The sequence below is a fragment of the Phaenicophaeus curvirostris genome, chromosome 1 (genome assembly GCF_032191515.1).
Source record: "Phaenicophaeus curvirostris isolate KB17595 chromosome 1, BPBGC_Pcur_1.0, whole genome shotgun sequence".
NCBI lineage: Eukaryota > Metazoa > Chordata > Aves > Cuculiformes > Cuculidae > Phaenicophaeus > Phaenicophaeus curvirostris.
This window is the reverse complement of record NC_091392.1, coordinates 112,060,487-112,076,007: the sequence shown is the minus strand read 5'-3', so window position 1 is coordinate 112,076,007 and position 15,521 is coordinate 112,060,487. Positions and strand designations below refer to the sequence as shown.

At 39.0% G+C, this 15,521-nt stretch overlaps 2 protein-coding genes across 12 annotated transcripts in view; both read left to right on the top strand.

The window, feature by feature from the left end:
* Positions 1-3,996, top strand: part of SYNJ1 (synaptojanin 1) — a 60,501-nt gene extending 56,505 nt beyond the window's left edge. For 6 of the 11 annotated variants that reach the window (XM_069871181.1, XM_069871145.1, XM_069871137.1 and 3 more), the window contains one exon: positions 936-3,996. In XM_069871181.1, the coding sequence (XP_069727282.1) occupies positions 936-1,781 (846 nt within the window). In that variant the 3' untranslated portion in view covers positions 1,782-3,996. The remainder of the gene's footprint in view (positions 1-935) is intronic. The other 5 variants (XM_069871199.1, XM_069871161.1, XM_069871152.1 and 2 more) reach the window with 1 other exon arrangement.
* A 269-nt stretch (positions 3,997-4,265) lies between these two features.
* Positions 4,266-13,761, top strand: CFAP298 (cilia and flagella associated protein 298). The gene is made up of 7 exons (XM_069871092.1): positions 4,266-4,523; positions 6,410-6,577; positions 8,246-8,313; positions 10,441-10,599; positions 11,082-11,213; positions 13,177-13,272; positions 13,375-13,761. Exons 1-7 carry the CDS (start codon positions 4,385-4,387, stop codon positions 13,483-13,485), a joined length of 873 nt encoding a protein of 290 aa, XP_069727193.1. The 5' UTR covers positions 4,266-4,384; the 3' UTR covers positions 13,486-13,761.
* Positions 13,762-15,521: the final 1,760 nt, after the last annotated feature.

Below are 15,521 nucleotides of genomic sequence, written 5' to 3'. Positions count from 1 at the left end.
AATTCATTAGTTAACAGAATTTTCATGCTAAATATTCAAACTATTTGGGTGTATTGAGGTGGTGTACTAAAATGACAAATCTGAATTCTCAGAAGCTGTTTTAACTTAAACGAATGCAAAGAATTAAAGCTTAAGGGGAAGCTCCAAATTCTGTTCTGTCAGTGTGATGACTTGAACAAAGGTAGATATTCTCTGCCTTTTCAGACAGTTGTTACAAAGTATGAAATTTGCATTGTTTGGAGACATTTATAAAATTGGGAGTATTTTGTTTTTAAAAGATGAGAAGTTATGTGGAGAAAATTCTGCCTTCTCTATTTGGTATTATTCTAAACAATGATAACTTGCCATTTGAAAATATTCTAAACTGATGACCATACCTTCACATGTCAAGAAGCACTGGAGATGCCTACAGATGCATATGTCTACATAGAAATGTTTTAAGTGCGTATACTAATAACACTAATTTTTCCTTTCATTGTGATGCTTAAATATTGCTTGTAACATCACTGTCATAAACTCTCAAACAATGAAACCTAGAGCTTTTTATTTCCTATTTGTGTTGGGTTATCACTTGTTTAGAATACAGCATCGTTTCCCAAGTTTCTTAAAGATTTTTTTACCATGTCCACTAGTTCTTTTGGCTTGGATTCTGACCTGCATGAAGTAGATCCAAGTTGCATCAGCCAACAAGGGGGAAAATTGTGTTTAACAGGTAGTAGGCTTTTCTTCAGAGAAGGTATTAAGAGTTATTGCTTTCCAGAAAAGAAGCAATTGTCCTACAAGTGCATTGTGCAAGTTACAACCAAACTGTCTTGAAGTTTCAGTTTAAGCCCAAGAGTTTCTTTTCCTCTCATAAAAGACTGAGAAATGGGGAGTTAGTAATAATCTTAAAGCAGACAGCCATGTGATTACTAAGCACCTTGTTTTCTTTCCAGATTAAAATAAATGGAACGTTCGGCACTAAACTTGAAACACAGTTAAACAGTGACCCTTTTGAAGATTTGTCATTTCAGCAGCTTGTGTCAAAGATGCAGACGTCTGTTCGAATATCACCTGTTCCAACTTTAAACCAAAAGGAGTTGATGCAATTGCCTTCAGCAAAACAAAGAAATGCTGATATTTTGAATACTGTAAATTGCATGCCAGCAATGCCTCCTACCTTTAACACATCCCAGGAGCATATGCGCAGCTCTCCAAATCCATTTATTACTGGACAGAACTGCACAAATCCATTCACTGAAAGAACTAATGCTGGAAACCCATTTAGAACAGAAATGCAAGAGTCTGAAAAAACTTCACATGTACTAGAAGGACATGCTGCTTGCAATCCTTTCCCTTCTCTAAATCCCCCCAGCTGTAATACAAGCAAGCCTGTATTTTCCGTTGATGCATCTGAAAACACTTTTTGCTTGCAAAGTAAATCTCTCATGGTCAAAAAAGTACAACCAAAAGGATGGGTAACGTTTGATGATGATGATGATAGTTTCAGCGTAAAGCTAAAGCCATCTACAAGTGTTCCAGATTTTAAGCAAATCAGTTCCAGGAAGTCAGCTGGATCTCCAGTTTTCCTGAGCACTGAACAAAATACTTTTCTTGGTTCAGACTTTAACTTTGATAATGACTGGAATAAAAGTTCTACTGATTGCTTCTATACAATGCCAGCAAGAAGACCACCTGCACCTCCTATACCATCAAGAATAACCAGCAACAGATCCCCTGCAGATCCTTTCACTTCTTTGGCACCGAAGGTGTCACCAACACAAGATTTTACGGAAAGATAGATGTTAAAAAATGTTAAAAGGTTATATTTGTTGCTACATTTATCCAGTAGAATAATTGGGCATTTGAGATTATTCTGTGTGCAATAATTAATTGTCAAATGCACTGAAATGTAACTCTACTCATAAACAGCCACTATTGTTTGTGTATAAATTTTGAATATGTATATATGGTAGAGCACAAAAAATTGTCTGAAATTTATTAAAATCCCAATGTAGTAGTATTTGAATAGACAGAGAAAAGAAAGATGAGCTACTAATCTCATTAAAATATATCACTCTTGGAAACAGTTTTTGCTTAGGGAGCTCTCTCATTTGTCTTCCCCTTTGTGGAATATCAAAAAAAGAGGCTCCCTGCTGGTAGCCTCCCCACTCCCTTTTTACTGTTTTGTTAATTGATATTTATAAGTATTTACCAAAGAGCTGCCAAAGTTTGAGATTTGAATGTTAGCAAGTATTGTTTAGAAGTTGTTTAATTTATAACAGAGGCTATGGATATTTGTAAGGCTTATACTTGAATTTGAGGCACAACAGAAATAGTTTAATTTCAAAATACAGATGGAACTTTGCATATTAATATATTCAGTATTTTGAATGTCAGTACATTTCAGCCTTTACATCTTATCGTGGCACATACTCACTAGCATTACTTCAGAATAATTGTTCCATATCATCCATTTATGCATTACTATTTTAAAGACAGTTTTTTCCACAAACTGGAAACAACTGATTGAACAAGTTTTCCCTCAACATCTGGAAAAAAAACCCTCCCCTTGTTTTTTAAAACACAAATCAGTCTTTACCTGTTGCAGACAACATATTGAAGTTGGCTTGTCCCACTCTCCTCCTTTGAATGTTAGAAGGATTTTCTTGTCCTGTAGAAAGACCTGAGTGAGAGAACCTGCACACTACAGCAGAGAGGGAGAAGGTAATCTTTTGTGACTGGTCTGTCTGCTCAGCATCCTCCCCACCTACTAGGCTTCCTGCTGTTTTTAAAATCTTACTTTCAAAGAAAATAGGAGAAGGGCAATTCTCTGATTTGAGTAATAGCATTTGTCACTTTTGCAGTTAAAACTCCATGAGTGATGGAGCCCCTTTGTCTGGGGCTGCTTTGAGGCTAGGGAAGGCTATATCACAGGTCTACATATTATGCTACAAAAACACAGCTCTTCGTGCTTCTGTTTTCTAAAGCTTACTTGAAATTGTATAAAACGTGAGACATTGTTATCTTGAGGCAATTATAAATAACCAACTTCCTTTAGCTGCATTTATGTATGCTATAGAACTTGCAGTTCTTAGAATTCACAGCCTCTTAGGACATAACTCGAATACGAAGCTGTGTCCTTTCATCCAGCCGAATGCGTTACAACGCTGTCATCTCTTGGGGAACTGCAACTACCTGCCTACATGCATTGGCTTACTTGCCAACAGACTGGTTCTGAAACACAATGTACTACACTATCATATTTATAGTAGCAGAATACACGATGACAGTACTTTTTTAATTTTTAAACTCTCAAATCGTATCAGAACATTATTTATAAAGAAATCCACTCTTCCATTAAGCAGTATATGGTTAGCCATGAGCTGCAGTCTGATAGAGGAGTGACGATAGTGAGTTTTATATTGTGCTTTTTTTTCTGTTCAGGTCATTAGACAGTACTTGTACATTTTAAACAGCGGCGGTACTCTACTCCTTGTGCTTCGGTCTGTGAATTACCTTGTTTTAAACTGTTGCTATAAACATCTGTGTGATTGGTGTTTCAGTATATTCTAACATTAGCAAAACAATTTTTTTTGGGAGGGGGGAAACCTTTTTGTTAGTGGGAGTTAACGTGATAAATATGTTCTTTGTTGAATATTTAATTACCGTGATTATTAAAAAAAAAAACAACAAAACTACTGCCTGAAATGGACCTGCGATAACAGCACCTCTACACTTTACAGGATTACGGAGATTGACCGCCAAGTACTGCACAGATCACAAGAAATGTTCCCAAAATGAGTGTGTGTGTGCGTGCGTGTATCTATAAAACTGCTGTGATGTGTATTAACGAAAATACGTACTAGCAGAATAAGAATTAACGCTAGCAGCGCTCAGCACCTTTCCATGGATTCTGTGTTCCCTTGTACCGACCCCCTGCTCGAGGCTGTTCCCCCTCCAGGGCCCCCCGCGCCCTGCAGCATTCATGAAATAAACATGACTGCCTTTAAGGAACGTTTAGCTGTTTTTTTCTGTCTTTGCCTCCCACGGGTCCCCCCCTTTGCTCCTCGTTGCCCGCAGCGCGGGCCCCTTAGGGGACTCTGAGCCCGCTTGTGGGAGTTTTGGGTAGAGCGGAAGCGGAAGTGCGGGCGCACCGTGGCCACGAGGGGAAGGTGGACGCGGTGGAGCCGGAAGCGGAAGTGGGGGGTGCGCGCCCAAAGGCCGGAAGCGGAAGGGCCTGAGGGGGCTGTTGAAGGCGGGGGCGGGTGGCGCCGCTCCCTCTCCCTCGGTGTGTGGGAGGTGGGGCAGGAAGAGCCGGGCACGTCCCTTCTTTCCCCGCCCTCCCCCCAGCCGCCGGTATCCAGGGACGCGGCCCGGTTGCTGTGAGGGGAGAGGGGCCGCCATGGTGCGGCTGCACGTGAAGCGCGGCGATGAGAGCCAGTTCCTGCTGGAGGCGGCCGGCAGCAGCCCCCTGGCCCAGCTGGCGCCCCTCGTCGCCCGCATCTACAACGGGAGGCTGAAGGTGCAGCGCCTGTGCTCAGGTACCGGCCTGCAGCGCGCACCCGCCGAACCGAGCGGGCGTTCACTCCTGTTTGTGAGGGTTGGTGCGCTGGCGAGCACCCTTGGTCTGCCAGCTCGCAGGAAGAGAGGAATAGCACTTCAAATGGCTCCACAGAAGGGTTAGATAATTCAGTGAGGAGTTGTCAACCTGGCCTTGAACACCTCCAGGGATGGGCCATCCACAACTTCCTTGGACAACCTGTGCCAGTGCCTCACCACCCTCATTGTCAAGAAATTCCTAGTCTAATCTAAATCGGCCCCTCTCTAGTTTATAGCCATCCCCCCTCTTCCTATCACTGCAAGGCTTTATTTATAAAGTCCCTCCTTGGCTTTCCTGCAGCCCTCTTCAGGTACTGGAAGGTTGCTATAAGGTCTCCTAACTCTCTCAGCCTGATCTTAGAGGTCTTTTCCAACCTTAATGATTCTATGAGACCATTTGGAGCTCTGAGCTTCACACTGTGAGTAGCTGAGAATCATTCTGAACTGCAGCCTGTCTTGTCCAGTACTAGCTTCATAAACCCTATGTGTGAACAAAATTCTTGTGTTGTTTCACACATACACAATGCAAAGCATCCACTTGACATGTGATGGGAGAGTTGCTGGATGTGTCTTATTTAGTGCTTTAGTTCAATTGAGGAGACAGCTTTTGTAAAACAGATGTTTGTGCCTGCTGGTCACCCTTTGGTTGTCACTGAGGGCCAGCCCGGGAATGCATGAGCTGGGATTCCCTTTGGATGAGACTGACCTGAAAGGTGCAGCCCGTCTGAGCTTGGTCTTTTCCAACCTAAAGTTCTTTTCCAACCAAAACAATTCTATGATCATATAACGTGAAGTTAAAAAAAAACCCGGACACCGTGGTTACCATATTTTCAGCACTGATTCTTTCTATGGATCTGCTGCTGTTGCTCCACAGTACTTGCTGCTTTAGTCTTAGCTTTTTTTTTTCTTGTGATTGCCTGTACTTACAGTTATGGGAACACAATTGCCATTTCTTGGAACTTGGGGTACTTCTGGTGTGTCTGTTACAAGGTGGATATGCATTAATTAATATGGTGAAGAGGCTGAGGGCTTTCAAGGAAAAGATGCTGTGAAATGGTTTGACAGCTAGATAAGTTGATCAGAAGGAGAGTGGTGAGTGTAGCTTGCAGGGTGTGGATCAGATGCTGTACTCTACAAAACAGGGTTAGGAAATGCATCCACACACCGTCCTTTCTGTGTGAAATTGTGCATGGGGAACCAGCATTTACACCTCTCTGTCGTCTCGCCTAGAATTATCCTGGACCATTGCTTCTTGATAGATTAGTACAGAGACTTCTTTTTATGTTTTACTTCATACTGGGTGTGAATCTGACCCTTTGGGTCAAGTGTAGAATGGACAAAGCTACAGGAAATCCAGTTATGTATTTTCTCAACTGCAAAGAAATTAATTACTGTATAACAACAAAGTGGTTTTCCATTTTGGAAAATGTTGCTATCCCAAAAGTGCTTAGATAAAGGAATAAACAATCAACTAAAGCTGGCTAGGGAAATAAAAAAACCAAGAAGTTTGTGACCAGCGATTATTTTCTAGGTGTGCATAGCTGCACTGTGTCATTTGTTACATTGTTTCATATATATGTGAAATGTATTAATTATAATGTAATTACAGCACATAAAGCAATATGTTTGTATGCATATGTATACTTCATTATTCTAGATACATATTGTATGTATGTATACTTCATTATTTATTCTATATACACAGGTCTTTAGAAACTGAAGGCTAGGAGTTAAGTTTTGCCTGTGTCTACGTAGGTTGAAAGGCTTTTGTAAACGATATGTTCTCAGTAACACAGATTTTTAATCTTATTCTCTAAACGCTTTAAAGAGATGGAGGACCTGGCAGAGCATGGTGTTAGCTTGCCTTATAATATGCAAGGACTGACAGATGAGCAAATCGAAGAACTGAAGTTAAAGGATGAGTGGGCAGAAAAGTGTGTACCAAGTGGTGGAAGTGTCTTCAAGAAGGATGAAATGGGGCGAAGAAATGGACATGGTAAATCAATCATAAATGTTTTTTTTTTCCTATAGACATAGATAATCCATATATATATATACATAATCTAATGAGGAACATGAAAACTGTAGTTCTGGACCTTTCACATTTACCTCACTGCCCTGGAAGACCCTCAAAAAATAAGCAAGTACATATTTCAGGCCAGCATGTTAGCTGGTTCATGTTTATTTGCTAGTTGTAAAAATAATCATATAAATAAGCTATATTAAAGGTAATCCTAGATTTCTTAAGTGTTTCAAGAGCCTGCTTTCACAATAGGTCAACTAAAGTATCAGTTACATACAGAAGTCTTCTCTCTTGGATTAGGGCCTGGTGTAATGTTGATTTAAAAGCCAAAGTAGTATTCTCTTCAGCCACATGTTATTTAATTTGCAACTGTAGTGCTTGGAAGTAAACTCTAAAGATAAGTAAGCAATGATCAGAAGCAAATTTGACTGCTTCACTTTAATGTATTCTCCGTATTTGTAAATATGTACTTGTGGACTGTTTTTCTCCCGAGGCTCCAAGATACATTAACAGGTTTTTTTTCCTAATATTTCTCCTTTTTTTTCTCATTCACTGTGACCCAGACTTACTGAAATCACTCCCGTCAGTTTTAACTTCTGCAACTCCAGCCAAGTGGTTTTGCTTTAGCACTTGGTATGTGCATTGGGCACTACTTTAGAGTCAAGAGTGTGAGGACTGATTGCACAGAAGAGACCGTGACTGTCTTCTTGCTGTCTCCCTGTACTCCCAACACCATAACAGCCCTTCTCGAGTCCACAGCCCCCTAGGTGTTGATTGCAGGGAAGCTTGATTAAGGAGGAATCTTGGAATAACTTTGTCTTAGACCGTCGTATGCAAACAGCTTATTCCCAGTGTCTTCCTTTGGGGAAAATAATTCTAACACAACACATGACCCAATCAAATTTAAGCCCTTGCTGAACTTGTTTAAGAACATAAACATAGCTGAATATTTTCACTTCTAAGTGTGTTCTCAGAAATAGTATGTAGGCGTGCAGACAAAGCTGGTCTTGTTTGGCATGGTTGTGCCTCACAGTAGAGATTTGCAAGCAACTTTAACATGAGGAGAGCACCGCTTGTAATTGCACTCAGGCATTTGTTAATGGAAGGATGCTCTGTAATATTAACCAAGTTATAATGTCGAACAACATGTAAACGTGGGCCAAACTAAACACCGTCAAATGATGCATTTTAAATGTTCAGCTGTGAATGAATATGATTTAATTGGATTTTTGGTTTTGAGGAGAGGCTTTTTGTTACAATTAAAATAGGTAACTATAATATGAAATACACATCGCATTTGCAAAACTGCATTTGCTGTTAGATTGAAATCTTAATTTGAAAAAAGTCAGGAAATTCCAAGGCATTGTCCCCTTTTATGCACATCTGCACATCAGTATTAATGTTCCAAATGAAGTTCCAAAACCCAATAAAATGTCTTTGTGGACAAGTAAGTTTGGCTCTCCCAGGAGAAATACTTTTTGTTTCTTAAGTTAATACAAAATATGGCAACAAGTTATCCAACTGGCAACTTATTAGTGCCTCTTCTGCTTTCTGGTTCTGGTAGAGAATAACCTGGACTGGTGGTTTGCTTGTTGCTGTATAGTAAGTGTAGACTATTAAATATGTGTCTCTTATTTTTAGCTCCAAATGAAAAAATGCAGCAAGTTATAAAGAAGACAATAGAGGAAGCCAAGGCATTAATCTCCAGGGTAAGTTTTCTGAAGTAGCAATTGTTGTGTGGGACTTTCTTAATAGGTGCTATGTAGTTGGGAAGCTTAAGAAAAAAATATGAGTTTTATTCAGTGGAAGGGCTGACTGTTTTTCAGTAATATCATGAAGTGATGTGACTAGTCTAATAAAACCTGACATTTCTGTTAATGATTTTCTTAATGGCTTTTGGCAAGCTGGTTCAACAAGTTAAGGAATCAGATATTAAACGCCAAGTGAATGCTGGCAACCAAGACTGTATTAAATGATTAAATCACATTTAATTTTATCCACACACTCTTAATTTGCTATTGATGCATTCTTTAGGCGAATGCTTGTCGTGTTTTCTGGTGAAAAATTAACTGCATTCTGTGATGTTTCTGGAACAGCATACTGTTTGCTAGTTAACAGGGACTTTTCAGTTTTATGTATAATTAATTGAAAAATGTGTTGTAGCATCTTAGATTAGGCCTTGATTTAACAAGCACTTGGACTCATGCTCAGTCCCTGTGAGTGTGTGTTTTTCAAGATAAGCATGAGTGTACGCTGTGATGGGACTACGGTCTCAATTATTCAACTTCACTTTACCAAGTCTGTAGAGGTTCTGTATCATGTCTCAGTTTTCATATGACTTTGAAACACAAGTTAAGTAATATTTATTATCAGATTGCTTTTTTTGTAAACATCTGCAAGTAATTGTCTTCCCACCACTACAATTGTGGGAATTGGTATGTTTGGAACTTTGAAACAGCTTTAAACCAGTTATGCAAATAGATAATGTTACCGAAATTTAGTGTTGCCTGTGCACTTACATTGGCCCCCTTCGCTCATTTTTTGCTGATAACAGTGTCATATCAGTGATTTAGAGCAAGCAGTTTAGTGTTTCCAGAGGCCTCATGGGGGCAAGCAGAGGAGCTGCCCTGTCACGTGGCAGCACTTCAGTGTGCCGAGTTCCAGCAAACCTTTCTTGAATTGAGGCAGGACTTCAGCCGGACTGTTATGAGTTGTATCAAAACCTTTGCAGAATGAAAGATCATTCAGGTTACGCCTTCTGAACTATAAAGATTTTCTCCAGATAGACTTATTTTTCTGTTGGATTGCATCTCATCAACTCTATTTCTGAACAGGGAAGAAATTAATAGTATGTAGTTTTGCTTCTTGAGTCAAAAATATCTACAGATCTGGTCTCCACTTTGCAGGTCTTCCTGGGTGAGAATTCCAGCTATATACCATGTTGTCATCTAATATAAAAAGTTGCAAAATTGCTGCATTGCATGCTAACATACTCTACAAATTACTGCCATTCTCTGGTGAATGAATTTAAGGATTGCTTTTGAAGTGGGTTTTTTACGTTCATAACTTTATAACAATAAAAATAAAGAAATAGGCCTGTGTATTTAAAGAAAAATAAGGTTGGTCATCTGAGATTGAGAAACCAATTGTACTTTCCAGCTAGCTGCTGTAAGAATGCCCACAAGGAGGCAGTATTCTCTTACTCGCTTTTTCATAAAACTTGTTACTTAAAATATTGGAACTGTTAAATGCATAAGCAAAATCTTTCTCTTCTCTTCCAGATGTGTCTTGTTTTTCCTCTGTCCATTAGAGTAGGATTTGGAATGATCTCAAGTATTTGATCTTACAGATCTCTGCACAAGCCACGCAATATGCAAAGCTTTACTTTTCTGCTCCCATGTGCTCTATTTTTTTCTCAAGCTTTAGGCCTCTTCTCTAGCCCTCCCTTGAATTCTACTATTTTGAATCTTGTTCATTAATCACAAGTACTTGGAACAAGAGACTCCTCATCCAATTTCTGTGGTCATATGCGTACTTGCTTGAATGCCTGTATCCCACAGACATTTGTTACTAAATGCCTCCTACACAATTTAGTTGAAGATCTCTTCCCCATGCCCCCTGCCTTCCCCTGTATAAGCAAACTAGATGGAAGGGGCAAAAGTGTAATGATATATTCAGAAGTTGTTATTCAGTTGAGAAAACTTGTGCTCCTAATATCTATGTGCAGCCAGTTAGCTTTGCTCAAATATCCCCCTGTTGAACCTTTGAACTGACTACAAAGTGAAGTCTTTCTGCGTGTTTTTTTAAACTACCAATGATCCCTGCCTGTGTTACAGAAACAAGTTCAGGCCAATGTGTGTGTTAATATGGAGATGGTGAAAGATGCCTTGGACCAGCTCCGAGGGGCTGTGATGATTGTGTATCCAATGGGATTGCCTCCACATGATCCAGTCAGGATGGAGTTTGAAGATAGAGAAGACTTGTCGGGAACACATGTATGCAGTAATGTATCTGGATTATGTGTAGTGCCTGGCTTAAATACGTGCTATACTGTTCTTCTTTTTGTCACTGAAGGTTGTTTTCATTTTGTTTAATATTTTTGTTTGGTAGTTTATGTAAAAGCGCACCAGTAGCTTAATTAGAAATAAGATAAATTAAGTTTATTTCAAATATTACATACAGAGTTGAGTTCAGGTAAGTCTTGAACCCATTTTAGATAGTTTGCTGTTTCTTTCTAATTCCTTTATTAAGAATTTATTGCCCAAAGTGTTTATGTTAGATCAAGATTAGATGGAATATGAATGAAAATGCTGTAGATTGATATAAGGAGGAAAATGTAGTGGAATGTAGTGTAATATCAGATTAAGAATTCCAGAAAGATTTTCCCAGACAATTCTCTGGTTTGAAAACAAACAAACAAACAAAAAGCCAACACAACACACAGCCCCGCTTCACCTTGTTTGTTTATTTTTCACAGGCTGGACTTGAAGTTATAGAAGAATCACAAGCACAATTGTGGTGGGCAGGAAAGGAGTTGAAAGAAACAAAGTTGCTGTCTGACTATGTTGGTAAAAATGAGAAAACTACCATCATTGTCAAGATACAGAAAGTAAGTATAGCTTAGAGATTTCCTTACAAGTTATTGATCTTTGGCTGTCACATTCTCTGTGGAAGAGGATTGTCCATAGGTGTATAAAATGGATTAGATTAGTTCTGACTTGAGTATCTTAAAACTGCACATCTATTTTAAGGTTTCATTTGTTATAGTCTAAGTTTTTCTTTAGTAATTCCTTAGCCTGTATGTTAAAAGACTACAGTTCCTGTTACTTGCTCCATAGCACTTTTCTAAAGTGCAGCAAAGAGGTACTTAAAAATAGATTAAATATAAACTGAAAAGTTTTAAAAACCTCAAATGGCTCTCAGTTCTGTCTCATTGCAGAGAGCTGAACAGACTCAGTCATTTATTCTGCCCTGTTTTTCTGACTGTACTTGTGAATGTTTTTCTCACCGTATTCTGGCCTTTAAAAAACAGCTTTAATGTTTTGAGCGCATACCTCTCATCCCTATTTCAGTCTGTTCTGTGTCTGAATGACAGTGAGTACTCACTGAGTGCTAGAAGGAAAACCAAGGTGCTAGGCCTGCACCACCCAGCTGCACTGTCAGCTGGGGCTCACTTAAAGCTTCCAGATGATCACTTAAAGAAATGGGGACTGTCCTGTCATCAGATATGATAAAGCAGATGAAGCCTTCTCTATTAATTGTGAACATTCTCTGGTGTAATGAGCTAAAATGAGGCAAAAGTCTCCTTCTGCTCCTCAGTTTATAGACCTAATGCTTCAGCAAAAGCTAGTCTAAGTGTATACTGATGTCTGATGCCATGGCCATGTTCTTGCAGTATCAGAATTAGCACTGAGTTACTGGGACTGTTCATTACTGTTTAGACAAAATGATTCTGTCCAAACTACACATTTGTGTTTATTTCTGGTCAGAATGCCATATTCAAGGGAAGAATTTTTAGTCTTTTAATTCAGTTTAAGGGGTTTTGCCAGAAGATGCTCACCCTGTTCGTATGTGTTTATATATCTCTCTCTCCCTCTAAAATCACATTCAAAGGATGGTTTTGTCAATGTCAGATGTTTCAGAATATTTACCCATAGCTCAGAATTATTCCGGAGTGGCATTTCACTTCCCTGTCAGTGAGAGTTTCTCTGCCATGGAAAGCATTAAAGGTTACAGCAGATTTATTATCTGCAGGTGTCTGCAATAGAATTCCTCAAAGATAAGTCAAGTGATTTATGTGTTTGTCATTTAGAAGACCAAAATTGCTTTCTCTGTCCTATCGTGGTGACAGCCATTAAAATTTAGGCTTCCAGGGAAGTTGCATTAGTGTTTAATTAGTTGATAGACCTCTTCAGAGAACGCATAGTGGTACACTGGTTTTCTATCTGACAAGAGTTGCCTGCATTCTTGAGTTGGACAGCTAATTTAAACCACCTCAGATGCTTTTTGTTCCAGAGAGGGTTCAGTATCTCCATTCAAACTGTTCTGTTTGCTTTTGTTGACAATAGCTATCATCAGCTATTTTCTGCTGTGTGCATAATTTCTTCCATGAGGACAGTTGCCTGGAAAAAAAATTCTTTTACTTGTAGTAACAAATAACATTTCTTTTATTTCTAGTGTTTTATAACTGGCTGCCTTCCTTGCTTGACTAAGTCGTATGTCATTTTGAGTCAATATTAGCAGGCGAGCTAGAGATGGTTGAGACATCTAGAACGGCCTTAAAGCAGAGAGATTTATTTTGTCTTTTAGAGTGGAAAGTAAAATAGACTCAATCCTGTTTGCAGCTTCCATTGATGTCCACAAAATTCACAGCATAATTCAGATGCTGAGATGAAAAAATAATTCTTACTTCAATGCTGCAGATGTTTCTCAGCATTTATTTTCCTGTCCTGAGGGACCTTATTAAGTTTGAGAAATCCTATTGTCTGAAGAAAGGTTTTGCTATCTTTGCATAGCAGCTTCTTTCGTATGGCAAATGCTATCATAAGTAAAATTTATGATTTCCCTTTCAGAAAGGACAAGGAGCTCCAGGGCGTGAACCTCTGATTAGTCATGAAGAGCAAAAACAGATGATGCTGTATTACTACAGAAAGCAGGAAGAGCTTAAGGTAACAGTGTCTTTTTTCAGTCTATGTGAGCTGTGCGGTTGTAGACATTAACCGCAGGTTACATTCCTTACTGCCTTCTTAACCTGTCGGTTCTGTTTACAGAAACTAGAAGAGGAAGACGATGACTCATTTCTAAATGCTGAGTGGGCGGACAACCATGCTTTGAAAAGGCAATTTCATGGTGTAAAAGACATCAAATGGGGGCCAAGATGAAGCTCTGCAAACACCTTATTGCCTCTTTAATCTGTTTGGTTGATACACTTGTTTGTGGTAGATTCTGCTGACAAAAGCAGAAGTTTTCATTTCTGTAGCAGATACCTGTTTCAGCCTTAGGTTTTCAATAACTGTTTACATTGCAGCATTTTTCTCTACAAAGCATAGCAGCGAACCCATTGAAGTTTGTTATTTTATTAGAAACTTGTAATTTGAATATTGAAATATTAAACTATTTCATAGATCGTATATCTAATAAACATACACTGGAATGTTTGTTGTTGTTTTGAGTGGTCTTTATACTTTCTTCCTGGTCTGTAGAAGGTAATTTACCTTGTAAGAAATCAGTTTTCCCAGGCTTATCCAGTGAAAGCTAGTGATTTTTATGTGCTTGTTTTTGTTTCAGTATAGCGAGTTCCCAACTATCATTTCTAAGTGAGTTGACCTCTTAACAATTGTTTAAAGGAAGCATTTTTATATAAACAAAAATAACACAAAGGTCCTTGTGGGATGCTTAGTTTTCATTCTTCTGGTTTAGTTTTCATTGACACTGGAAGGTGACCTATCAGTCTACCTATCGGTTTCATTCAGTTTAAGAGTGTTAGCTGTGATACTTTTGTAAAGATTGACAGAAATCTGTTTACAAAAGTCAGCATCTGCAAATAGGTGGGGTACAATAAAACCAAGATTAATAGGGCAAGATCTCTAATGTGGAAGTATTTCTAAGATTATTACTGGGTTAGAAGTGTTCAGTTTCTAAGAAATCAGCATTTTAAGATGAGAGATCATGAAATCTATCAGAAAGTTTTTCACTATATGCTTGGTGCTTAGGATCCTGTTACTGTTTTTAAAGTGTATCATCAGTCAGTTCTGGGTTGAAAACTAATAAAGGAAATACTAGCAGGCTTGAAGCAAATGTTGTGTCTGGTTATGAAGGCAGGATTCTGATTTGGGGTACCATATGACTAATGGTTAATTAAATCTCTAGAATGATCTAGTTAGATAATTAGTGTTTAAAACAAGTTGCTCAGGTTTTACGTGTTTAGACTTCTCTGTTCTTAAAAGAGATGGTCTTCTGTGGAGGCAGATGTACATCATCATCAGTTCACTGAGCAGTGGAAAGCCAGGGTGCCCTGAAAATCCTGTGTGAGCATCAACTGAGTGTTTTAAAAGGTGAACTGATGTGGGCACTCGCAGATATCAATTAAGATGATGTCTTTTTTCACAACCAAGACCAGTTGCCCTAGGGCAGCAGGGAACTGAAAACACCCACCTTTTCACTTCTGCACTGCAGAACGGCAAGCCAGCTGAGGACGTTTGTTTTGTAGTCCGCGGTATACTTAAGGACACCAAGTTGCCCCCATACTTCCTTTCCACCTGAGCCGAAATAGTTCATGTTTACAAACTACATCAGTCTTAAGAACAGGCAGTTGCTCATCAGCACGTAGTTTTAAGTCAGATTTTAATGTCAAAAACTTTCGCAGGTGCCACGTTATGGCACTGTGGTGCTAGGGCTGCTCAGCAAGTCAGATGGGTTGTGTTTGTTGTCTGAAACTTTACCTGCATTTGACTTCTTGATTGGTAGGTTTTTTGTTTTATTTTACCCCAATCCTCATGTCAGGAGGGCTTAGTGGCAGAGACGCTTGAAAACACAAACATCTGAGATGTTATCCACCAGAAGCTTCCTGCCTTGCCAAACCTGCCAGTGCAAGAACATGGAAGTAAATTCTGTGGTTGTTGATTGTCCCCTAAAAATACCTGGCTGTGGTGCTCCAGATTCACTAATCTTGATAGTTCTGCCTTAAATCTCTCTGCCTGTTTGAATTATTGTAAAATAGCAAAAAGGAAGTGTTTTACTAGAAGGTTTTTTTCCATTGCAATGAAAAAAGTAATTGTTTTCTTTAAGTATTAGTATGGTTGAAGAGAACGATCAATTTAAACTGAAGTGTTTGTTGAGCTCACACCTGGAAGATTGAATACAGATAAGACAATGCCATTAGCTATTAATAGTATTTTTACTTCAATCACCTATTCTT

Excerpts from the sequence above, each read along its gene's own strand:
- CFAP298 (XM_069871092.1), top strand. The coding sequence starts at position 4,385 with ATGGTGCGGCTGCACGTGAAGCGCGGCGATGAGAGCCAGTTCCTGCTG. Across the intron at positions 8,314-10,440 it reads CCAAGGCATTAATCTCCAGG|AAACAAGTTCAGGCCAATGT; the intron begins GTAAGTTTTCTG and ends CCTGTGTTACAG. Across the intron at positions 11,214-13,176 it reads TCATTGTCAAGATACAGAAA|AAAGGACAAGGAGCTCCAGG; the intron begins GTAAGTATAGCT and ends TTTCCCTTTCAG.